This window comes from Heptranchias perlo, chromosome 12, assembly GCF_035084215.1.
Source record: "Heptranchias perlo isolate sHepPer1 chromosome 12, sHepPer1.hap1, whole genome shotgun sequence".
Classification (NCBI taxonomy): Eukaryota; Metazoa; Chordata; class Chondrichthyes; order Hexanchiformes; family Hexanchidae; genus Heptranchias; species Heptranchias perlo.
Genome location: NC_090336.1, coordinates 55,653,116 through 55,679,608, shown reverse-complemented (window position 1 = coordinate 55,679,608; position 26,493 = coordinate 55,653,116). Strand labels below are relative to the sequence as shown.

General features: G+C 42.2%; 1 protein-coding gene across 3 annotated transcripts in view; it reads right to left on the bottom strand.

Annotated features, from left to right (window-relative positions):
* Positions 1–26,493, bottom strand: part of LOC137328047 (src substrate cortactin-like) — a 60,341-nt gene that overhangs the window by 18,546 nt on the left and 15,302 nt on the right. For 2 of the 3 annotated variants that reach the window (XM_067994154.1, XM_067994152.1), the window contains exons 5-10: positions 18,491–18,620; positions 13,087–13,197; positions 12,186–12,240; positions 11,269–11,379; positions 6,689–6,799; positions 3,958–4,068 (exon numbers count right to left, since the gene is read on the bottom strand). In XM_067994154.1, the coding sequence (XP_067850255.1) occupies positions 3,958–4,068; positions 6,689–6,799; positions 11,269–11,379; positions 12,186–12,240; positions 13,087–13,197; positions 18,491–18,620 (629 nt within the window). The remainder of the gene's footprint in view (positions 1–3,957; positions 4,069–6,688; positions 6,800–11,268; positions 11,380–12,185; positions 12,241–13,086; positions 13,198–18,490; positions 18,621–26,493) is intronic. The other variant, XM_067994153.1, reaches the window with a different exon arrangement.

Sequence of the window (26,493 nt, the reverse complement as noted above, 5' to 3'; positions counted from 1 at the left end):
TAATCACCAGGCATTGTTCTCTGACTATATATGCTGTGCCTTTATGGAACCCTTCACTCACCTGGCGAAGGAGCAAAGCTCCGAAAGCTTGTGATTTCAAATAAAGCTGTTGGACTATAACTTGGTGTTGTGCGACTCCTTACATATGTTTATAAGGATACAGAACAGATACCAATTGCATTCTGATTATTGTTGAAGGGAGCTAACTTTAATGGGAGTTAACCCTTTACCATTTTCTGTTTCTAGTGATCAAGAACTGCATTGGTTTGGCAGAATGCATTTCATGTTTTGACATCTTTTTACACGTTTTCATTTTATGCTATTAATGGGCTGAAAAACTAGTCTTCAAAGGTCACTAGGTACTTACAAATGATACAGCACAGAAGGAGGCCATTCAGCCCATCATGCCTGTGCCAGCTGTTTGAAAGAGCTATCCAATTAGTCCCATATCCCCCTACTCTTTCCCCATAGCCCTGCAAATTTTTCCCATTCAAGTATTTATCCAATTCATTTTTGAAAAGTTGTTATTGAATCTGCTTCCTCCACCCGTTCAGGCAGTGCATTTCAGATCATTACAACTCGTTGTGTAAAAAAAAAAATCTCATCGCGCCTGGTTCTTTTGCCAATTACCTTAAATCTGTGTCCTCTGTTTACCGACCTTTTTGCCACTGGAAACTGTTTCTCCTTATTTACTCTATCAAAACACTTCATGATTTTGAACACCTCTATTAAATCTCCCCTTAATTCTAAGGAGAGCCACCCCAGCTTCTCTAGTCTCTCCACATAACCGAAGTCCCTCATCTCTGGTACCATTCTAGTAAATCCGGCCCATCTTAATTCATCCATCCACAACTACCCTGCACTGTCTCTCTTCACCCTCCCCCTCCATAACCTCTCATCTCCTAACTGAGTAGTAGGAGCCGGAAAGAAGAGAAAACATGGTAAGTAAAAGGTTTTAACAAAGTTATAGAAATATTAGGAAAGAGGTGAAAGTACAACAAAGAATGGAATAGAAGTAAGAATGTGGAAAAGAAAAGTTTAGGTGCTTAAAATTTACTTTAATTTAAAATTGTTTAAATATACATGATTAAATTACAATAATAAAACTACCCGATACTTGAATCGTATTATTGGTGTTTGCTTTAAAATTGCAGCACATAGCGTGAGCTGAAAACTCACAAAACTAGCTGACCCACAGAGACTGTTATTTCCCTGGACCTGTTGGGAGTCTATGGGGTTAAGAGTTAAATTTCATTACATTTCCCAGCTCCCTTCCCCTCAAAAAAAAAAGCTAAACCAAGTGAAAGGTTACGTTTAGGTATGGAATATTTACAGAATATGCTTTTATGAAACAAAACCAAAAAAAAATTGTGGGAAAGTTTGAAGCTAGAATTTTTTTTTAAAAACAGAGGGTTGTTAATCCATGGTGCATCCTACCAGAAAGGGTGGTGGATGTTTAATCCATTATAGCTTTTAAAAGGGAAATGGTTAAATGTTTGAAAAAGAAAAATTAAAGAGTTTGGGGAAAGGGCAGGGGAATGAGTGCGTACAGCTGGAACATGATGGGCCGAATGGCCTTTTATAGTGCAAAATTCAATGATTCTACTTATTACATTTAGTAAGTTTTTTTTTAAACTAGACTGTTATTTTAAAAAAGATCACCTCCATGGTATTTTTTTTAAATACAGATCTGGAGAACAGGGTATTTGAGCAGTTATGAGTATTTTGGTATTCTGAAGAAATCTTATTTGCCAGAGGGATACACAAATATGTATTTACACTAGCTGAAATCCAAGGTGTTTTCAAAATGAAGTTAATGGCACACCCTGTTCATCTATCTGATTACAGACACAAAACCACAACACCCCCCGCCCCCCATTACAACTTGTAGAGGAGTGGGATGGAATTTAAACAAGTTCACACAATGGCAAACAAGAACAGTGGAGCTGGCCTCTTTTTATATATAAAAGTGTAGTGTAGCTCTACAGGGAGACTGAACAGGCAAAATTGTGTTAACACTTCTGGAACCAGTCAAACAGACACGGCAATTGATGCAGTTACACCATACAAAAGATGAGGGGACAGCAGAGTTCTTCGTTTTGTTCCTAACTAATACGTTTATTGTCAAATCACTGTCAGCTTGCATTTCTGCTGCCAGCTTTGACAATCTACACCAGCTGCTTTGTCATCAGTTGTCCTGAAAATCTTCAGCATCAGCGATGAGGCAAACAATGTTTGCAGTGAGCTTTGCATGAGGAATCCAATTATGTCAGCGCAGCGCATGAAATCCAGAAAATTCAGCTAGGTCTAAACTTGCTGACCACCATAACAGTGAATGCTTTACTTAAAAAAAAAAAATTCAATTGGATAATACTGAACTCGTCTCCTGTTGAAAACCTTCCAACGATCTCAAATTACAATGGGTCACGTTTGTAAACACCCGATTAATGCTCAATTATTCCAAGGAGCACTCTCAGGATGTCTGCTTACATATCAGGGTAATAAGATGAAGAATTATAGAATCGTAGAATGATACAGCACAGAAGGAGGCCATCCAGCCCACCGTGCCTGTGCCGGCTCTTTGAAAGAGCTATCCAATTAGTCCCACCCCTCTGACCTTTCCCCATAGCCCTGCAAATTTCTCCCCCTTCAAGAATTTATCCAATTCCCGTTTGAAAGTTATTATTGAATCTGCTTCCACCACCCTTACAGGCAGTGTATTCCAGATCATAACCCGCTGGGTAAAAAACTCATCTCACCTCAGGTTCTTTTGCCAATTACCTTAAATTTTTAGGTAATTAAGCTTAAAAAAATGCTTCTAGTATTTTAAATATTCCAATGGTCATCTCCCACGACAGTATGGGCATTATGTTCCGATCTCCATTCTTGGAAGTGATGCGCAGAGTGACAGACATCGAGTCCAGCATGCCCCAGTTTTAGCATGGGCTCATAATATCACAGTATACTGTTCTTCTAGTGGGCAGTACACTCAGGTTTTCCATCTTAATTTTAAACAGAAATCATCGTGATTGCTCTTCAAAAGTTATTCATTGCTCTGGGATGTCCTGAGGGCAATAAGTTGCTACATAATGCAACCAACTATTCTATATAGGTCTATATTTTCAACACTAAATTGTCTTCCTACTAAAAATTTTCCTGACTTTTTAAAAAAAAAATTGATAGCATCCCTAAAACACAAGTTGAAAAAATAAACACCTGACCAAATACTACAACAACTTGCCTTCATATAGCACTTTTAACAGAGTAAAACATCCATCCAATTTATAACTGTGGGAGAGACTCGGTTCACTAGTTGTTTGAGCAAGCTGTTTACATCCAGCCAAATAAATGCTTCTGGTGCCCAATATTCCATGCAGCCAGTTTCATTTTCTTTTCATATGGCAGAGAGGGTGCCCAGGGCACTTCCTAATAGCCAACCAGAACTGTAAACGAGGCACTCTACTAACTGCTTGGCGCACTAACATTCTTCTCAGTTGCACAATTTATTCTCCAGCAGAAAGCATTCTCACTATAGCTACTGGGCAAATTTCTCCTTCCCCTTTCTCCTCCTGCCTCTTCCCACAAGAAACCACTCCAGGTCTAGCACGTATAGAAACCGCTGGGTCCAGATACTGAAAAACTTCAGGAACCAAAGCTATTTTTAAACAATTTCCCAATGTCTCTTTTCAGTCCACCTCATCTTTTTACTTCAGTTTTGGGGGAAGACAAATTCTTTTATTCCTCTCCCCCACACCACACCCCCCCCACCCCATTTCTTCTTTTTAAACTCACTTTCCTCACCCTTCCCATGCCCATGTCTCTGAATCACAAATACATTGTACTGTTCCTAGCCAACTACCAGTTCCAGTCAGGGGCCATCACCATATCGAACGCTTACTAATTCCTACACATTTGCCGTTAATCTTTAGTCTATCACAAAAGTTACCAACCATTTACCTTTCTGAGATTCATGCAGTTGCGTCGTTTCTTGGTGGTCCCAGCCTAAGGCGGTCTTGTCCTGTCGATCTGTCTGGACACCGAACTTTCCTCCAAAACCTTTGACATAATCTGATAAAATCAAATGCCGTCGATTAGTTTGGAAGTGAATAGTGGGATTATCCCAAAACAAACACAAAGCATAAAAAACACTGGGATGGGATCCGAGATTTTAAATCAATCCCAGACAAATAGAATGAAAACTCCCTGCACTGCTGGCTGGGAGGATCCCCTTGTGAAATGAGTTTCTACAGTCTCACCCCAGTTCCAAGTGGACTTGGGCCCACAACACAAAATATTAATTGAGCATCAATTAATGATGGCCTAGAAATTGCTTTTAAAATAACCGAGTCCAACAGCGCTCACCGTTATTCGGGGCAAAATCGAAAAGCAACTACCAGCAACCGCACATGCGCAGTTAAACACAGAAATCCGGAACTTGCTCTTCCTGGTTCACCGGCGATGTGACAGCTTTACCTTAAAGGGATATCGCCGGCTGCGATCAATGGAATCAACGGACCAGCACCAACTTGCTCTTCTGCCCAGCCGGAAACTAACTAAACTCGCCACAAAACAGGTACGCTCAGTTTTTTAGGTCTATCTTTTATCACAGTCTTTTAATCTCATCCTCTCTTTATTTCGCTTTCACTTTGTCATTTTATAATACCTGATCAGATACATCCGGGTTTTTAGTTTGCGGGTTGAGGGGCCTTAGAGATACTTTCACCACTCACACAGCCCGGGAAAGAATGCTGATGTTTTTTGAAGTTGCAGTTCAAGGAAGTTGCCACCATAAAGAATATGGTAACTTTGTGGGTGAATTTAAAATCTCATGAGCAGCGAGCACAGCTGGTTTGTCACTGGGAGCAATTTACGGGCCAACGTGTAAAAACCACAGCAAGAGGAGGGGGACTGGGTGATGGTGGAATGGGATCTGAGGTTTTAAGTCAATCCCAGACAAACAGAATGAAAGCTCCCTGCACTGCTGGCTGGGCAGACCCCTACATTGTTATAACCGGAAAGCCTGGTGGAGAAGGATAGAAAACTGGTGCCTTTCTTAAAAAAATTAATTTATGGGATGTGAACGTTGCTGGCAACGCCAGCAATTATTGCCCATCCCTAATTGCCCTTGAGAAGGTGGTGGTGAGCCGACTTCTTGAACCACTGCAGTCCATGTGGTGAAGGTTCTCCCACAGTGCTGTTAGGAAGGGAGTTCCAGGATTTTGACCCAGCGACGATGAAGGAACGGTGATATATTTCCAAGTCAGGATGATGTGTGACTTGGAGGGGAATGTGCAGGTGGTGGTGTTCCTATGTGCCTGCTGCCCTTTTCCTTCTAGGTGGTAGAGGTCGCGGGTTTGGGAGGTGCTGTCGAAGAAGCCTTGGCGAGTTGCTGCAGTGCATCTTGTGGATGGTACGCACTGCAGCCACTGTGCACTGGTGGTGGAGGGAGTGCATGTATAAGGTGGTGGATGGGGTGCCAATCAAGCGGGCTTCTTTGTGCTGGATGGTGTCGAGCTTCTTGGGTGTTGTTGGAGCTGCACTCATCCAGGCAAGTGGAGAGTATTCCATCACACTCCTGACTTGTGCCTTGTAGATGGTGCAAAGGCTTTGGGGAGTCAGGAGGTGAGTCACTTACCACAGAATACCCAGCCTCTGACCTGCTCTTATAACCACAGTATGTGTGTGGCTGGTCCAGTTAAGTTTCTGGTAAATGATGACACCCAGGACGTTGATGGCGGGGGATTTGGTGACGGTAATGCCGTTGAATGTCATGGGGAGGTAGTTAGACTCTCTCTTGTTGGAGATGGTCATTGCCTGGCACTTGTCTGGCGTGATTGTTACTTCCACTTATCAGCCAAAGCCTGGATGTTGTCCAGGTCTTGCTGCATGCGGGCACGGACTGCTTCATTATCTGAGGGGTTGTAAATGGAACTGAACACTGGTCTTCAGTTGCTTCCAAGCCTTTATTCACAGAGATCCACCTTATACATCGTGCACCCCCTGGATAAGCTCCCTCCTATAAATGGATACAAGAGAATCTGCAAAGGATACCCACCACCTGAATACAATTTACACTAATTGATATAAATCACATGGATACAATTAACAACATGAAATGAGTTTCTACAGTCTCACCTCAGTTCCAAGTGGACTTGGATCCAGAATACAAAATATTAATTGAGCATCAATTAACAATGTCACTCAAAGGTCATAAGGTTGGCTGGTTTGGGAAATAGAAATGTGACACGGGTTGGTTTAAAGTAAGATGCCGATCCAGAATAAGAGGAACTTAATCCTGCACTTTGTTTGTGCTATACTTGACATCAGAAATGAACACTTGATGTTGGGTGCCTGTAACAGAAAGCTTTCAATGACCCAGGATCAACATCCCTCACCTTGATAAGCACCAAAATAGAAACTACACCAGACTAAATTGCTCAAATTTCCATCTGCCTCACACATTAAAATCTGCCACTATTAAATTGACAATGATGGACAAGCCAGCCACCTTCTAAATTAACACTGTAAATCAGTGCACCAGTACTAACATTCCTTAGCTAGCTCTCAGACTATGCAGACAGCCAATGCACACTATGAGGAATTGCAACTCAGGTCACAATAAACAAACGACCATGTTAGACTCGTCAATGCCGTTGATTTGGTTATCAGAAACAAATATGTAACCAACCTTTCTGTGATTCATGCTTTTCAGTTTTCCCTTGGTATTCAAAGCCGACAGCACTTTTGTCCACTTTATCTTTTTCCACTCCGTACTTGCCACCAAATCCTTTGGAATAATCTATTGGGGCAGACAGCAAAACAAATCTTTTTTTTATTAAAGGGGGAAGAACTTCACTTAATAGAAAACACACCTTCCAAACTGAAGATAAGCAAAAGCCCATAAGGAGTACCTGAACTGTTTCAGTGTTGGTGTAATTGTCTATCCAGAGTTAAGTACAAAAGGTTACCTGACTATTCCCTCTGACCCGGCATCGACAGCTAACAACAGTGTATTAAAATGGCTGATTAAAATAAGTCACGTTTTCAAGCTCTGCACTCTTTTCTAGTTTACTAACTGAATTTAATTAACAAATGCAACATGGCATCAGAATGGAAATAAGTCTCTCAGAATTTACCAGAATGTTTTAAATAAAGGTTGGGGGGGGGGGGGGGGGGGGGCACGGGGAAAGAAAGGAGAAAAAACTTAAAAGAAAAGAATTTTAAGCCAGGAAAACAGCATCCTACAACATGTGCTTTCAGTTAAATGCTCCAAACTGATCAGATCCAGATACTATACTATTTTTGTTTGATTGTATTCTACTGCGTGTGACTAATCTGCCACAAAATCATTTTAAATGGAAAATTAAAATATTAAGCACAGCTACTGTTCAGTTCTGTGAACCTATTATTCAAAATGTACCATTCCCAATAGAGACAGCAGATAATCTAATCAACTGGAAAAGCTTTATATAAGAATATGGGACAATGACCAGATCGCATCGCCTCTTATTAAGGTGCCTCAAGATGTCAAAAGTGCTACACTAATTACATTTATAGGCAGAGAGGTATTGGAAGGCAGTTTGAGACAAAAGCCGACAAGTCTGATAGATATAGTTATTAGCAAGATGCAGGAATTTAGTGTTCGAGAGCCTACCTATTGACGGTACTCACTCAACAATTGAGTGAATGGTTCCAGAAGACAGTCTAATCAGAGACAAAACAATTACTGGGATACAGGACAATGGTACTAGGGACTTCCACAAGCACCAAAACTGACATTGAAAGCTAGCACTGACATGTGTAAAGCTAGTAAATCAATGGCAAATCAGCCGAAATAAATAAACGCCCAGGAAGAAGGGAAAAGGAGAAAATGACTCCAGATATGAAGCCCAAGAAATTTTTGAAAGCTCCCAAAGTAGGTAACAACATCAGAAAGAAAGAGGCTTGTCCTGCTTAGAGTCAGAAGTGAAAAGTATTAAGAGAACAGAAGCGTTACTCAGTTAAGCGTCCAAAGTCCAGCAATCAGAGCCAAGACAAACAGCGGCTACACACACCTGTAGATAGAACTAATTATGACTCAGGTGAAGATCACATTATCTCATTTGAAGTTGTTGGAAGACAAAATAATATGCAAATATGATCAACAACAAGCAAGTCAGGTTTCAGGTGGATTCTAACATTACAGTCAATATTCTACCTCAGAATAAATACTTGGCACTATTTGATAATCCAAGTGACTGGGAGCTTTGGAATGTTAACACTTCACTGGTCGTGTTCAACAAAGTAGAAATTAAGCCACTGGAGAAAAGCATCATTATTAGAAACTCCCAAGAACAGCTTTGAGTTTCAAATAGATCTAAGTGGATGTGGACCTTTTCTAGCAGCAAACATCACTCAACATATGCAATTTGTGACAGTGAATGAGAGCATTATCATGGAAAGTACATCAAAGCACAATATAGTGGCCGAGTGCCAGGATAACTTCAAAGGCAAGGTGCGCTGTAACCACCAAACAAAATAGGGAGCAAACACAATATTGAAAACTCTGATAGAATAGGCTCCCATCACAGAACACATAACAAGGAGTGATAGAGTAGTGCAAAAACCACGTAACGATGATTTTAATCTATCAACACCTTTAGTTTAATGATTGATATTGGAACTGATTAACTTTAGAATAAATTCAGATTTTATCATCATTGAAGTATGATTGAAAGGTTTCATTTCTTTTGAGGAGGGAGATGCATCAATATTGGTGTAACTTTGTATCAGCAATTAAATACAGTAAGTTCCTTGACTGTTCCTTTTGACCTGGAAATGTTTGTATGATTGGAAGGTGAAGGCAAGGCAATGGACTAAAAAGGCTGATGAATACAAACTCATACATTGATGTTCTGCGGTCTTTTCTAGTTTGTTAATTACTGAAACCTGGGAATGAATAAGAAATTGGCTGAAAGGTAGAAAGCAACAGGTAGTTGTTAGAGGAGTAATGTCAGGGTTTGGGAGGGCGGGGCAGAGGGGTGGTAAGTACTGAATGGGACCACTGCTGTTTCTAATACACATCAGTGACTTGGATTCAGAAACTCAATGCAAATTGGTGAAGGTAGGACGTACCGTGGAATCGAAGAACGCAGCTCATATTACAAAATAGAGGAGTTAAACAAAATACGTATGAGTAGGCAGAGCAAAGGCAGGTGAAACTTAATGTCCTTGAGTGTAAAGTAATGCACGTAGAACGGGAAAATAGGAGGCATGTACTCCATGAATGCTGTTGAAATAGCCAAGGATGAAGTTGAAAATGACCTTGAACTCTTTAGTAAACTCAACGGATTTAATTTTAACTTTTGGCGATAGAGTAAAATGGGCAATATTAGATCGACGACCCGTTACACACCTCTCCCGATTCAATTCCCAGTTTCTCCAGATGATCAAATGTTAGGAATTCTTATTTATACAAATCAAAGGTTTCTTAGGGCGCACTTGCACTACAATTTTAGTGTTGGTGCAAAACTGATGCAAAGGTCTTGCAGTGTAAATCTAGACCCTGGGCCTGCCCTGCCCCGCCCCCGAGGTGATGGGGGATTCAATGGAGTCTCACTCTACTGCATTCCAGAATTAGGTTGGGCCCAAACTTTACCATCGGTGTAAAGTGGAACTGTTTTTGCACTGACACTGACGTGGTAATGTAAATGTAGCCTTACGTTACAAAAATCAATAGGTTCATGGGGCAAAACAGTCTCAAACCAGAATCTCAAGTCAAAATATCTCAAGAAATTGATTGGTTTTCCGAGAGATTTGCAAACAATCGAGAATCCTCAAGTTAACGTTGCAACATTACAAACAAAACTGGTGAAGCCAGCTCTCTGGAATTTCAGATTGTGAAAGGAACTGCTCAGGTGCTGAGAGAAATCAAATCAAGTTTGAAGCAAATCCATGAAAAAGTGCTGAGGTGACCCATACAGTCACAAACTAGAATTACACAGAATGTACAGCACAGCCATTCGGCCCAACATGTCCATGTCGGTGTTTATGCTCCACACGAGTCTCCTCCCACTCTACTTCATCTAACTATCTCAGCATATCCTTCTATTCCTTTCTCCCTCATGTGTTTATCCAGCTTCCCCTTAAATGCATCTGTGCTAGTCGCCTCATCTACTCCTTGTGGTAGCGAGTTCCACATTCTTACAACTCTGAGTGAAGCAGTTTCTCCTAATTCCCTATTGGATTTATTAGTGACTATCTTATATTTAAGGCCCCTAGTTCTGGTCTCCCCCGCAAGTGGAAACATCTTCTCCCTACGTCTCCCCGATCAAACCCCTTCAGAATCTTAAAAGGCCTCTATCAGGTCACCCTCAGCCTTCTCTTTTCTAGAGAAAAGAGACGCAGCCTGTTCGAACTTTCCTGATAGGTATAATCCGTTCTCAGTTCTGGTATCATCCTAGTAAATAGTTTTGCACCTTCTCCAGTGCCTCTATATCCTTTTTATAATATGGAGACCAGAACTGTGCGCCATACTCAAAGTGTGGTCTAACCAAAGTTCTATAAAAGTTTAACATAACTTCTCTGCTTTTCAATTCTATCCCTCGAGAAATGAATTCTAGTGCTTGCTTGTTTTTTTTTTAAAAATGGCCTTATTAACCTGCATCACTACTTTTAGTGATTTGTGATCTGTACTCCCAGATCCCTAAGCTCCTCTACCCCATTTAGACTCTGATTTTCTGAGTATTGTGGCCTCCTTATTCTTCCTACCAAAATGTACCACCTCACACTTACCTATATTGAAATTCATTTGCCAATTACACGCCCATTCTGCAAGTTTATTAATGTCTTCCTGTATTTTGTCGCAGTCCTCCTCAGTATTAACAATACCCCCCACCCCCCACCCATTTGGTGTCGTCCGCAAATCTTGAAATTGTACTTCTGATTCCCGAACCCAAATCGGTTACGTAAATGGTGAACAACAGTGGTCCCAGCACCGTTCCTTGTGGCACAACACTTCTCACTATCTGCCAGTCTGAGTAACTACCTTTAACCCCTACTCTCTGCTTTCTGTTTTGTAGTCAGCTTGCTAACCATTCTGCTGCTACTTGTCCTGACTCCACATGGTCGGACCTTAGTCAGGAGTCTACTATGCGGTGCCTAATCGAAGACCTTTTGAAAATCCAAATATATTACAACTACTGCTCCAGTGTACTAAATTTAAAAAAAAACACACCTCCCTCCTCTACCTCTGCAATTGGGAGGGAGAAGAGAAACATTATTACACACCTCTCTGGGACTCGTGAATCTCAGTTTTGCTCTGGTAATCGAAGCCTAGTGCGCTCTTGTCCACTCGATCTGCTTGCACTCCATATTTCCCCCCAAAACCAGTACTGTAGTCTGAATAATTCAAGATAGCAAAAGCATCAACAAACGCAACATGCAACATCTTTGATTGCTGCAGAAATGCAAAGGCCCCATGATTTAGCAACCATAAGCAGTCCAGTTATGAACCAGTACCAGAAAAAACAATTATACTTTATTCACATAAGGGATGCTCTATCTCTATCGTGATAATATATTGTACAGGAGGCAAGTTCTAAAGGTCTTACAGACAAAAACTGGTGGAACACAGCAGTATAGTGGGACATTCCACTTTGAGTTTGCTGTTAATATTAGAATTTGGTTCTTGTTTTAATTTTCACTGCTAAAAATGATGAAAGGAGTACAACGGACATGGGGATATAATTTTAAGCATTGTGCAATTAACGAGAACTACTGTCAGAACATTCACTGTCTAGATTTACCCCTTGTTCTGACTAAATAAGATGTTCAATTTCTAACTGATAAAAAATGAAATATTGGGTTTTAGCTGGAAGGTCTTAATTAAAATGGGCAGGGCATCTGGCAAAAGAGAACATCCAGTTAAATAATCTGGTAGTGGCTCACTGGAGAATCCCATAAAGCACCTGGTGCAAATGCACAGAAAGTAGGCTCAAGGTGAGATACAGATGAAAAGAACACATCTTAGAAGATTCAAAGGGATAATCTTATAAAATCTTACAGCACAGAAGGAGGCCATTCAACCCATTCCCAATAAAGCAAAAGCCCTATTTAAAAAAAGGCAAAGATCTTTCAAGAGATTATACAAGTAAAAATCCTATTTGAACATCACATCCACATCACAAAGGTTGAAAGCACTGTACCTTTTTGTGATGCATGTTTTGCAGTCTTGCCTTCATATTCAAAACCCACGGCAGACTGTAAGAGTTAGAAATACTTATTCACACACTTTTCATTTGGAGAGTACTTTGGCAAAAATAATCTGAGAATTCAGGTTTAGCAGATAGCACTCAAATTACAGTTATATGGCAAAACATTGAAAAGACAGACTTGCATTTATATAGCACATCTCATGACCTCAGGACGTCCCAAAGCGCTTTACAGCCAATGAAGTACTTTGGAAGTGTAGACACTGTTGTAACTTAGGAAACGAGGCAGCCAATTTGCGCACAGCAAGGTCCCACAAACAGCAATGAAGTAATGACCAGATAACCAGTTTTAGTGATGTTGGTTGACGGATAAATATTGGCCAGAGCACCAGGGAGAACTCCCATGCTCTTCTTCAAATAGTGCCATGGGATCTTTTACATCCACCTGCGAGGGCAGATGGGGCCTCAGTTTAATGTCTCATCCGAAAGACGGCACCTCCGGCAGGAGACGGCACCTCCGGCAGGAGACGGCACCTCCGGCAGGAGACGGCACCTCCGGCAGGAGACGGCACCTCCGGCAGGAGACGGCACCTCCGGCAGGAGACGGCACCTCCGGCAGGAGACGGCACCTCCGGCAGGAGACGGAATCCTGGGTGATTTGCCCTCCACGAGGTGCTACTATTACCACTCGTGCTGAGATCAGCTAACTCGGCACAGATTAGGGACTGAAGCTTCTGGTCTGTAAGCTTCAGCTGCTCAATGGATACAGGCCTACTTGCGTCACTGGGGAAGCAAGCAAGCCCTTTCATCCAAAGAATCCACTCAGTAAAGTAACCACACATTTACTGTAAATTCAAAGTGTGTGAAATTGAACGCACTTAGCTGCAGTACTTGCCTTATCAACTCTGTCCTTCTGTACACCAAACTTTCCACCAAATCCCTTTACAGAGTCTGTCTGAGAGCAGTGTTTGGAGAGTTTAGCGACGTATTCATGTCCAACAGCAGACTGAAAAGATGAGAGAATCTCACTTTAAAATGACAACGCTTTAAAGCCACAAACAACATCATTTGTATTGTCTCTCAAGAGGAACCAAATTGAAAGACAGTCAGTCACTCTCAACGGTGGATAGAAGCAGAAAAAGAGAGAGGCGGTCACTGTGGCCTTTAGTCATTTCTATTACTATACAACTTCCTCTAGTCTACAAACTGAACAATCTGGAGCTTTGTAAACCCACAGGAAGTGCGACCCTCATCAACAGGCATATGGGAACACCACCTGCACGTTCCCCTCCAAGTCACACACCATCCCGACTTGGAACGGCGATATATTTCCTTCATCATCGCTGGATCAAATCCTGGAACTCCCTACTTAACAGCACTGTGGGAGAACCTTCACCACATGGACTGCAGCGGTTCAAGAAGGTGGCTCACCACCACCTTCTCAAGGGTAATTAGGGATGGGCAATAAATGCTGGCCTTGCCAGCAATGCCCACATCCCATGAATGAATAAAATAAAAACAGAACTTTGGAAACATCTTATTTGCACCTTTTGGCATCACGACAGAATTGCATTCCAAGTCCATGTAGGGACACCTCACAATACTGGAACAGATTTGTTGGTTTTAAAAAAATGCAAGAGTCATATGATATATTGACAATGACTTAGAAAACAAACGCGCACACATTATAAAACACTTAGTATTCACACTGTAGGACTATGATGAGTTTGGCAGTCACATTAGTAACTTCACAAAAAGTCAAAATCAAACAGTGCAGATGAACCCAACACAACGTAGAATCTCTTGTAATGTGGCATCAGTTAGCAATTGCCTCATCTCAGTTTTATGCACAACTTGTGCTTGGTTACTCCAGACTTGTTTCAGGGTTAAAACTGCCCAATGCTGTTTGCAGGATAGGGACCAGGAGCTACATATTACACAGCATTTACTGTTGGCTTCAATTTTCCCCTTTACTATGATGAAATGAGACACTGTACTGTTAAAACAGGCTGTGGTTCTGTTAAAAACTTACTACAATTTTCAAAACAGCAGCAGAGGCTAAAAAGTTTCCACAACTTTGCAATACAGATTAGAAAATGGAAGAAAAGATATACAAGGCTCCATTCACTAATTAAACTCTCAAAATCTACACTAATACAAAACACATGCTGAATCAGTTTTTGAAATATTTTCACAAGTAGGACATTCATCTCTATATGAATCACCGGCATGCTGGAACATTTGCTTGGCTCCAAAAGGGCAGTATCAGCATGTCTGGCCTGCAAGAGGCACTGCAAGTCAAGTTCCACACGGCTCACACTGATTCACAAGCCCCCCTCCACATAGCGAGTGGAAAGTTGCTGCAACTGAGAGTCTATACTTATCAGGAAAGGCTGAACAGGCTGGGGCTCTTTTCTCTAGAAAAAAAAGAGCGAGGGGTGACCTAATAAAATTATGAAGGAATTTGCTACGGTAGATGTAGAGAAGATGTTTCCACTTGTGGCCATAAATATAAGATAGTCACTAATAAATCCAATAGGGAATTCAGGGGAAGCTTTTTTACCCAGAGAGTGGAACTCACTACCAAAAGGAGTAGTTGAGGCAATTCGCATAGATGCATTTAAGGCATGCTAGATAAGCACATGAGGGGGAAAGGAATAGAAGGATATAGGGTTAGATGACGAGGGTTGGGAGGAGGCTCTTGTGGAGCCTAAACACTGGCATAGACCAGTTGGGCCGAATGGCCTGTTTCTGTGCTGTAAATTCTTTGCAAGTCTATGTAACTGCGTTTTTAATATGAGCAGTTGGCCCATATTTCCAAACAGCATGCTGGCCCCTTTACCTAACCTGCAACAATTCAATTAAAATAAAAACAGAAAATGCTGGGAAACATTCAGGCAGCATCTGTGGCGAGAGAAACTGAGTTAACGTTTCAGGTCGATGACCTTTCATCAGAACGGGAAGATATTAGAGATGAACAGCTTTAAGCAAATACAGAGCCAGGGAAAGGTGGGGGGCGGGGGGAGAATAAAAGGGAAAGGTCTGTGGAGGGCAGGAGTGATTAAATGAAAAAAGGGATAAGTGCAAGGTAAAAGGAGGTGATAAAGGCATTCTCTCCACAGATGCTGCCTGACCTGCTGAGTGTTTCCAGCATTTTCTGTTTTCATTTCAGATTTCCAGCATCCGCTGTATTTTTGCTTTTGTTTTAATATTCACTCGCTGGTTTTTGTGATCTCTTCAGGCACAGTTCTGAGGCAGCAGGAGCTGCTGTACCCAAGATCCAATTCATCACTTTGGAATTTACTGTTCAGAGCTCAGCCACTTGCTGTTTTTTTTTTAAGAAACAGTCGCCCTGATCCCAATGACTCGCAGATCAAGTTTTATAAAAATCACTGGAGCAGCTAATCAGTGGGAAGACTGGATTAAACCAGTCAGCTTCTTGGCTCAAACCCATGTAAACATTTGCTATTTTAATACAGGAAATTAATCACCTTTCTGCTCCATCAAATTTACAACAGTTATTTCTATCTACAAGAAACGAAAAGGAGTAGAATATTTTAGGGACATTTATCTTCCTTTCTGATCTTGTCACCACAAATCATTTCTCAAGCAAAGGAAATAGTTCCCAAATCTCAATATGTCACGCAAATTCGCCCAAAGTGCACAGGAGTGTCCCAAAGCAATTTCCTCTCCTTGTTAGAAACCATCGGTCTCAGCTTGATGTCTCCCCAACTGTGTAGCAAAACTCGACAACAAAAACAAATCTACAACACAAAGAATTCACAGCACGGAAACAGGCCATTTGGCCCAACTGGCATATGCTCCACACAAGCCTCCTCGCACCCTATCAGCATATCCTTTTATTCCTTTCTCCCTCATGTGTTTATCTAACTTCCCCTTAAATGCATCTATTCTATTTGCCTCAACTACTCCTTGAGGTAGCGAGTTCCACATTCTAACCACTCTCTGGGTAAATTGTACATTATGCTACTGTGTGATGCAACAGTGTAGCACCAAGTTTGAGACAATTACTAACTAAAAGTCAAGGTCTAGCTATTAAAGCAATATTTGGGACATTATATACCATTTGAAAATTGAGCCAAGATCCTTGTTCTACTGCAGATTTTCTACAAAATATATTAACAGAAACTATGGAATAAGAAACACATTCCTGCTGTGCATTGACCAATATTGTACAGTTCGTCTTTGAAAAGTCAGCCATTTTACCTCACGAACCAGCCTCAAACTAAAACGGTTAGAGTTTACATGCAAAATTACATTAAATGTCTATTCTTAATAACTAAAAGCCACCTTAACAGGTTCCGTTATGTAGTACTGCTCGAATGTGAAATAGTGACAGGTGAACACACACTATCTTTTCCACCATGACTGCTCCCTCAATAACGCTTATAGTCACTTACTGAACACAACTCAGCAGGCAGAAGTACTCGTCCACATTGGTGAAATGCAAACATTTATATTGTGGTTTATACTGTGGGAAGATCTCCCCTGCCCGTTTCAGTCCTGGCCTGGATTATACTGCAGGAAGATGGCCATTGCCTGCTTCGGTCCTGGTCGCAACCTGGGCATCCTATTTGACCCCGAGAAGAGCTCCTGACCACATATCCACTCCATCACCAAGACTGCCTACTTCCACCTCCGTAACATCAGCCGTCTCCACTCTTGCCTCAGCTCATCTACAGCTGAAACCCTCATCCATGCCTTTGTTACCTCTTAACTGACAACTATTCCAATGCTCTCCTGGCCGGCCTCCCATCTTCCACCCTCCATAAACTTGAGCTCATTCAAAACTCTGCTGCCCATATCCTAACTCGCACCAAGTCCCATTCACCCATCACCCCTCTGCTCGCTGACCTACATTCGCTCACGGACCAAGAACGCCTCGATTTTAAAATTCTCATCCTTGTTTTCAAATCCCTCCGTGGCCTCGACCCTCCCTATCTCTGTAACCTCCTCCAGCCCTACAACCCTCTGAGATCTCTGTGCTCCTCCAATTCTTGCCTCTTGTGCATCCCTAATTTTAATTGCTCCACACTGGCAGCCGCCTTCAGCTGCCTAGGCCAAAGCTCTGCAATTCCCTCCTTAAACTTCTATCTCTCGACATCTCTCTCCTCCTTTAAGAAGCTCCTTAAAACCTACCTCTTTGACCAAGCTTTTGGTCACCTGTCCTAATATTTGATGTGAATGCGGCGGGTAACTGCGCAATCAAAAGGAACTGGGAAGCTTCACTGCACTACAAGTCCTTGGTATTTTATCCATGGTCTAAGTCACTGGTGCCTGGACTTCCCCAACATTAAACCTCCCCCAGCCATATGGCATTTTCCTTTTTCTACTTAAGTGACTAGAAAGACTCCTGAACAAGTTTTTTGTTATATTTTCAACTGCAACAAAAATTTAAAAAGAAACTCACACAATACTTACTTGGGTTCAACTAAAAAGAAAAAGACTTGCATTTATATAGCGCCTTTCACGACCTCAGGACGTCCCAAAGTGCTTTACAGCCAATGAAGTACTTTTGAAGTGTAGTCACTGTTGTAGTTTAGGGAAACTAGTCCTTATTTAGCAAAGTTACAACAGAACCTTCAGCTCAGACAGCTGCTCGGAGACTACAAAATTTGAGGGATTACCCTAATTATCTTAAAATCATTAAGGTTGCACAGCTCAAATGGTTTTCCATGTTAGCACAGACAAATTGCAGGAAATATTATGGGAGGGCACCGTTTAAACTTCCCCTCTGCCAGGTTGAACTCCTGCTGCTATTGTAGAAAGAATCCTTTTGCTATTTGAATACAGAATAAAGATAGCTCGTTACCCGAGAAATCAGACTCAACTCAACACAAAACGCACAACTGCGTGCTGCTTCTGACAAATATTCAGCATTTAAACTTTTTTTTTGGGGGGGGGGGCGGTGGCGGGAGAAGAAAAAGGGAAGAGAGTATCTGGAGCTATTTTTTTAAAGATTTTTTTTTAAAAAGAGAGAAAGTTGCAGCCAACAATTTTTTTTAAAAAGGCAAATAAGTGAGTGCAGTGCTGATCTGTTGATACTGGGAGAGCCAATCCAAAAAATACACTCCAATCCATTTTAAAAGTAGCAGGCATATTAGCTTTTCTCCTGTGGATCATTTATCATAGATCCATGGCCAAAAGCCAGTACAGGGGACCTGTAATCGTACAAACTAGATTGATGAAAATAAACTGTGCTCTTAGTCCTGCAGTTTAAAAAAAACAAGCAATGACAGCTTTCTAAACTCATTTTTAAAAAATAGCACATTTCGTACCTTATCCATACGATCATCTTGGACCCCAAATTTCCCTCCGTATCCATGGGACGCCTTTGGCCCATCTGCCAGTTCTTTCTGTTTAAGAGTTTTATGCTCCTGAGACACGTTTTCCCTCAGCTCGTGCAAGCTGGATGAGCAAGACAGAGAAAAAAAAAGATTTGGGCTATAAATATCTCACAGGAAACAGGGGAGCCAAAAATGTCAAACCTTTGAGCAATCTATAGACTGAAATGTCTTGGCCCACTTATCAAAACACAGTGAGGCACGTATGAAATACCAGTGTATTAGAAAGACCTAGCACCAGTCCCCAATCAAGGTAGTGAGTCAATCCTTTGGACAAAAAACATTTACCTATCCAACCCTACTTCTCCTCTCTCCCAGTCCATCTATTCTACATCTTTCTCTATTCTTCATCAGTCATCAACAAGTTGCATTTATACAGCACATTTAACGTAGTAAAACAACGCAAGGCACTTCACAGGAGCATTATTAAACACAATATGATACTGAGCCACATAAGGAGATATTGGGACAGGTGACCAAACGTTTGGTCAAAGAGGTAGATTTTAAGGAGTGTCTTAAAGGAGGAGAGAGAAGCGGAGAGGTTTAGGGAGGGAATTCCAGAACTTAGGGCCTAGGCAGCTAAAGGCACGGCCGCCAATGGTGGATCGATGAAAATCGGGGTTGTGCAAAAGGCCAGAATTGGAGGAGCGCAGAGATCTCAAAGGGTTTTAGGATTGGAGGAGGTTACAGAAATAGGAAGGGGGCGAGGCTATGGAGGGATTTGAAATCAAGGATGAGAATCTTAAAATCGAGGCGTTGGCTCCCGGTCTGGCAATATAGGTTAGTGAGTACAGGGATGATGGGTGAACGTGACTTGGTGTGAGTTAGGATACAGGCAGAGTTTTGGATGAGCTCAAGTGTACGGAGGGAGCAAGTTGGGAGGCCAGCCAAGAGAGCATTGGAATAGTCGAGTCTAGAGGTAATAAAGGCATGGATGAGGGTTTCAGCAGGTTAGCTGAGGCAAGGGCGGAGATAAGTGGTTCTTTTACTGTAGAATACGCGAGGCTGATATATAGACTCAGGACACCGGTAAAAGTATTGATCTCCCTCCTATCTCCAGGAGCAGCACACTGCAAGAAGAAATTATGCCAGTCCCAAAAACAACAACCCAATTGAATGTGGTCAGACCGCGTAGGGTAGGCTGACTGTATTACCACTTCACTTCTGGTATTGCACAACATTCAGTCAAAAATCTGTTGTTTTATCTGGATAACATTCCACAACATGGCTTTTAGTATTCATACTGCAGCTTGTGACTTAACACACTGTAGTTGTTTGTCCATTTCTGCAGGAATAAGTGTGGTAAAAAGGCCTGAAGGGCATTGGTACATTGGATTTTACAGTACAGCTGTGCAGTGTCTAAATCACTTCATGACACTTCTATGTCCTCTAATTAAATTAGAGTGGTTTACAATCCAGTATTTATGGTATATTTACAGTAAGCACAGTTACAAAATTAGATTATTATGCTGGCTCAGCTGGAATCTAAGATATTCTGACCAATATTTATCCCTCAACTAACATCTCAAACAGATTATCTGGTCATTTTCACATTGCTGTTTGTGGGACATTGCTGTGCATAAATTGCCTGCCGCATTTCCTACATTAAAACAGAAACGGCACTTCAAAAGTACTTCATTTGCTGTAAAGCGTTTGGGACGTCTTGAGGTTGTGAAAGGAGCTATATAAATGCAAGTTCTTACTTCCTCGTTTTCTTTCTCACGGTCTTTGAAATGCCAGTTTTACATCAGCTTACCCTTCAGGAGGATTTGGAATGGGGCACGAAGTACTAGTAATACCTAACATTCACCCTAGGCCTTCCTGCTGAATAAATAGTGCATTAATCTAGGAAGCAGCCACTTCCTGACTGAGATTCCACACACTTGGCACTAGCTGTGCCTGATTGAGGAGACGGCAGCATGATGACGCAGAATGCGGGGGAACTCTCACGTGCCGCACCACACAGTAGGGTTGCCAACCCTCCAGGATTGACCTGGAGTCTCCAGATATTGAAGATTAATCTCCAGGAGGAAAAATCATAGGAGCATTAAAAAAAGTGTGTTTCCCCCCCCACCCCCCCCCATTTTCTTTAAACACTTTTGTTTATTCGTTATACAAATATTGGAGATGGGGAAAAAAGGCTGCTTGATTGACAGTCAAGAATCATCCATTCGGGTAACAAAGAGTCGGTTTGCTTTCCAAATGGTGTGGGAAGGCGGTGCCCTGTGAGAGTGGATGTGTTGGACGACCAATGGCGGGTGCATGGAGGTGGGAGGTCATGCAATGAAACCTCCAGGAATACATCCAACCAGAGTTGGCAACCCCACCAGAGAGGTTGAACAGACTAATGGGCCAGAATTTGTGTGTCAATGCCTCTTCGCAGAAAAAGAGTGTGTCCAAAAAAGGGGGCAGTGTGTTATCGGAGCTCATCTTCAGCAGCCAATTCCACAGGAGCACTATTAAGGCCTGAAATCAAGGTCCCAGCACATTCTCACACAGGAAGCAATGAAAAAAACTATTTTTTGTTTTGATATTTTTGGGGCTAATTCTTTTCGTTTTGTAGTTACACAGCAGGGCCATTTAAATTGTCAGTACTGCAACATCCTCACAAAAAGGTATTTGCGCACCACCAACATTTTAACATGCTAAACAAACAGCAGTTTTGTGCAGTTAATCAGTGAATACAGTAATACTCAAGGGAAAAGGATTAGTAAAATGTGTTTACTTAAGCAGGACATATGGAGATCCTCATAACTATTTACTATCACAATATGCCAGGGACAATTGCTTTCACTGTGAAAACACTAAACATACAAGAGTACTTCATTCAAAATAAAAGCCCCAACTTGGCAGTGGGGGGGGGGGGGAAAGAGAAAAGCTCATCTTAATTTACAGCAATAGTTCATCAGTGCATTGTTCCAAACTAACCAACAATCAGATCGAGTTAAATTGAATATATTCCATCTAAAAAGGGCTTAAAAGCACAATGTTCCAAACGCCACCTTGTGCAGTTGGGTGAATATGCTTCGTTTTTAAACTAAAAATAGGCACAATAATCAACAAGATCCATTCTAGCACCATTACATTCAAATCATAGAATTTCACAGCACAGAAGGCGGCCATTCGGCTGTGCCAGCTCTCAAAGTGCTATCCATTGACTCCCATTCCCCTGCCCCTTCAAATGATTCCTTCCCAAATATTTATCCACTCCCCTTTTAAAGACCATTGTGGATTCTGCTTTCGTGACAGTTTCTGGTAAAGCATTTCATGTCCTAATAACCCTCTACACAAAACACTTCTCCTAATCTCTCTCTTTGATGATGGCCTTAAATTTTCGCCCTCCGGTTACCAACTTACCGACCCGTGGAAATAGCTTTCCCAATACCTCGTCGGATTTCATTTTAATCTTCTTTGTTCTAATAAAAACAGCCCTGATTTCTCCAGTCTCTCTTCCTAACTAAAGCTCCTCTCATCCCTGCTATCATTATGCATTCTCAAATCAGTCACGGCATTAAAGATTGCTCAATTTTTCAGGATAGTGCAATGCGTAAAAGATCCATACTACACTGCATTACGTAATAACATACCCAAATAACTGATCATTCAAGTTGTTACTTTTATGTTGGGCTAAGACCTGTGTCCCGAGCAGTCAGCTACACCCAACAGTACGCTTGCTGTGAATTTCTATGACCGGGAAGTTTATTTGCAGCCAGTTACACAAGATCCACAGGTCAGGAGCTGGGCACCACTAGCACTAATGTACAAAACAGCTGTGGTGTGCTTGCCCTACTGTACATGGACACATGGTGAGCAATATTACCCTATCTGGTTTGCAAATAATATTGACCGTCATTTCCACATTTTTTTTTAAATGTCAGTTTGGAGATATGGGCATCGCTGGTAAGGCTGGCATTTATTGCCCATCCCTCGTTGCCCTTGAGAAGGTGGTGGTGGTTGTTCTTGAGCTGCTGCAGTCCATGTGGTGAAGGTACTCCCACAATGCTGTTAAGTAGGGAGCTCCAGGATTTTGATCCAGCGATGATGAAGGAACAGCCGAGTCGGGATGGTGTGTGACTTGGATGGGAACTTGGAGATAATGGTGTTCCCATGCACCTGCTGCCCTTGTCGTTCTAGATGATGGGAGGTCGCGGGTTTGAGAGGTGCTGTTGAAGAAGCCTCGATGAGACGTTGCAGTGCATCCTGTAGATAGGACACACTGCAGTCACTGTATGCCGATAGTGGAGGGAATGGATGTTTAGGGTGGTGGATGGGGTGCCGATCCAGCAGTCTGCGTTGTCCTGGATGGTGTTGAGCTTCTTGAGTGTTGTTGGAGCTGCACTCATCCAGGCAAGTGGAGATTATTCCATCACACTCTCACTTGTGCCTTATAGGTGGTAGAGAGGCTGTGGGTAGTCAGGAAGTGAGCCATTTGCCTCAGAACACCCAGCCTCTGACCTACTCTAACAGCCACAATATTTGTGGGGCCAGTCCAGTTAAGTTTCTGGCCAATGGTGACCCCCAGGGTGTTGATGCCCTGGTCAGAAAAATGTCAAGCGCCAAACTAGACGCAGACTAAAGCAATCAGGACAATGACAGGGTCTAAAGAATAGAGATTCTGTTTCCCTGCATATTTCAGAACTGCCTCCGAGAAGCAGCTGCATAATAGGCGCGGGTTTGTGGGAACCATTTCCCTTTTGAGCTGGATTCCACAGCACTGGTGGCAGCGCGCGCACAAGCAAGGTCAGCAAGCCAAGCCCCCCGCAGCCCACAGACGGATGCGCTGCCGTGGTGGAGTTCATCCAGATCAGAATTTCAACAACATTACACCACACACAGGCCCACAGCAGAAAGAGACTTCGAAACCACCGAGTCACAGAGTATTCAAGAAATGATTTGTGTGCTATACCAAGCAGAAAATTGGGAAGGGGGAAAATATTAAGTTAAGGATTTCAGGACAGTTATAATATTTTTTTAAATGTGCCTTTTTAAAAAAATAAACATGGCACTATTCAAAGAAGAGCAGGGGAGATTTTCCCAGTGTCCTGGCCAATAGTTATCCCTCAAGTAACATCACTAAAAACAGATTATCTGGTCATTATCACATTACTGTTTGTGGGACCTTGCTGTGCACACATTGGCTGCTGCATTTCCTACATTACAACAGTATCTACACTTCACAAGTACTTCAATGGATGTAAAGCACTTTAGGATGTCCTGTGGTCGTGAACGGCGCTAGATAAATGTGAGTCTTTCTTTCAAGCCCAGCATATTACAGATAAGGAGATGAAAGATTTTAAAACACTCAACCAGTATTAACATTTTCCAAAATGTTTGTGCTGTGTGTTTTATATCAACAGTGCAGGGAAAATGAACAGATTTAATTGGACATAATTGGAAACTGCAAACTAAAAAGGAGGGAAGCAACATTTACGTAGAGCAGCACTGCTCAACCACAGGATTTGGAGCTCTGAAATGTGTATTGGCAATCCAAATTTTTTTTTAAGTGGACAGGCCAAAATAACAGAGGCTTTCAAAATGATTCACTCCCGTACTTAGACATCTGGAAACCTGACACCACTTCCAGTTTGACAATACAGTCCCCATTGCTTATAACGGGTGTGTTGGTGTCAATGCGATTTGCCCGCTATACGTGGTGGATGCTGTAACCAAAGCCCATGCTTTGTTGGGGTCAGGTCCAGGGCAGAGGAGAAGCTCAACAAGTGTCAGGGTCGGGAGCAGTTCTGATTACAGTCAGAGGGTGAGTTGAACGGACCATAAGAGATAGGAGCAGGAGTAGGCCATTCGGCCCCTCGAGCCTGCTCCGCCATTTAATGAGATCATGGCTGATCTGATTTTTACCTCAACTCCACTTTCCCGCCCTTGCCCCATATCCTTTCACTCCCTTGCTGATCAAAAGTTTGTCTAACTCAGCCTTGAATGTATTCAATGACTCAGCCTCCACAGCTTTTTTGGGGTAAAAAATTCCAAAGATTCACGACCCTCTGGGAAAAGAAATTCCTCCTCATTTCCATCTTAAACGACCCCTTATTCGGAGACTATGCCCCCTAGTTTTAGATTCCCCAGTGAGGGGTAACATCCTCTCAGCATCTACCCTATCGAGTCCCCTCAGAATCTTGTATGTTTCAATAAGATCTCCTCTCATTCTTCTAAACTCCAATGAGTATAGAACCAACCTGTTCAATCTTTCCTCATAGGACAACCCTTCCATACCCGGAATCAACCTAGTGAACCTTCTCTGAACTGCCTCCATTGCAATTATGTCCTTTCTTAAATAAGGGCACCAGAACAGTACACAGTACTCCAGGTGTGGTCTCATCAGCACCCTGTACAGTTGTAGCATGACTTCCCTGCTTTTATACTCCATCCCCCTAGAAATAAACTTCAGGCAGAGTCTGATCACTCATCGTTGTCACTGTTAAATTTGTAACGCGTTCCTTTTAATTTGCAATGAGAAATACTGCAGTGAAGGACCAGGATAGTAAAGAAAAAGAGATTTTACCTACAGCTGCTTCAACTACCCAAAATAGTCGGCGCACTTAATACAGTTTAAGTGGCGCCTTTGTAATTGACGCCTATTGTAATGGCAAATGGTCAGCGCCGTTTGCCCGATATAGGCGGCTGTCCGGGATAAATAGGAATGGTGTAAGTGGTGGGGACAGTACTACAATTCTTTTTTTTCATTTTAGTTGAGGAGATGTGTGGACATCTGGAATTAAAGCACCAATCCCTTAGTTGCCATTTTATGGACCCTAGCACACTTTACTCTTCAAACAAATGGGTCCAGTCCATCCGTAGTCACTATGTTGCAATCTTCCAAGTTTGGTGAGAAATATGCTTTTTTTTTTTGAGTTACCTAAAAATCATTCCTTCCAGGATGTCAGTAACCCCTTTAATATAAGGTTTGGTATCAAACATTTGATTTACCACCTGAAATCTTCCATTTTGGAGTAGAGTACGCCTGGGGGGAAAAAGGAAATCAGCTGGTTCAAATTCAGCACAAGTGAGAAGGAACAAATGCCTCCTCCTCGGCTTTCTGTTCCCAATGAAGCCTTCGATAATTCCAGTCGGACTCAATGCAATTCCCAGATTGCTACTGTACTCCGCTACCTCCACCTGAGGAAGATTTCTGCTTCCCATCACCAGCAGATGAAACTGTCACAAGCGGGGACCTTCTCACTGAGGAAATTGGATTTGCGTAGGAGCAACTTCAGTGGGAAGAATTTGTGATCAACCTGTATGGAGCTGTGATCAGACCACAGCTTGAGTACGGTGCCGAGTTCTGGTTACTGAGGAAGAAGGGAGGAGATGTTCAGGCAGTGAAAGCAGTGTAGAGAAGAGCCACGGGGCTGATCCCCAACATTGGTGGTCTCAGTTAGAGACAAACAGGAGAGATTTAGGCATTTCACCTTTGAAAAGGAAGCAACCGAGATGTGATCTTATAGAAGTAGGCACGATAGTGAACGGCGGGGAGAAGGTAAATCCACAAATTTACTTGAAATTAAATTGAGAACGACACAGGGTCAAACTAGTAAAACCCATATTAAGGACCGATACCAGAAATGTTACTACTTCATATAAAAGAGTGTTCATCACATGGGACCGACTCCTGGACAGAGTAGTGGTGGCAAAAACCCTGGAATCACACAAGGACCAATGGCTGGGCTTTAGCATCATTCTGGACTGAGGAACCAATTTAGTCCAAACGGCCTTTCTCGTCCGTAATTATCTTGTGATCTATCACCAAGGGATCCCATCTCCAGTTCTTTACAAAAATGTTGCAGCCCATATAGAAAGACAGACTGCATTTTGGAACCTACATCCCTAATTACTCAAACTTACCCGAGAAAGGCAGCGAGAGGACTGCAGAGCACAGGAAAACCACAGCACTGACCAAAGAGAGCTGTGGTGCAGATTAG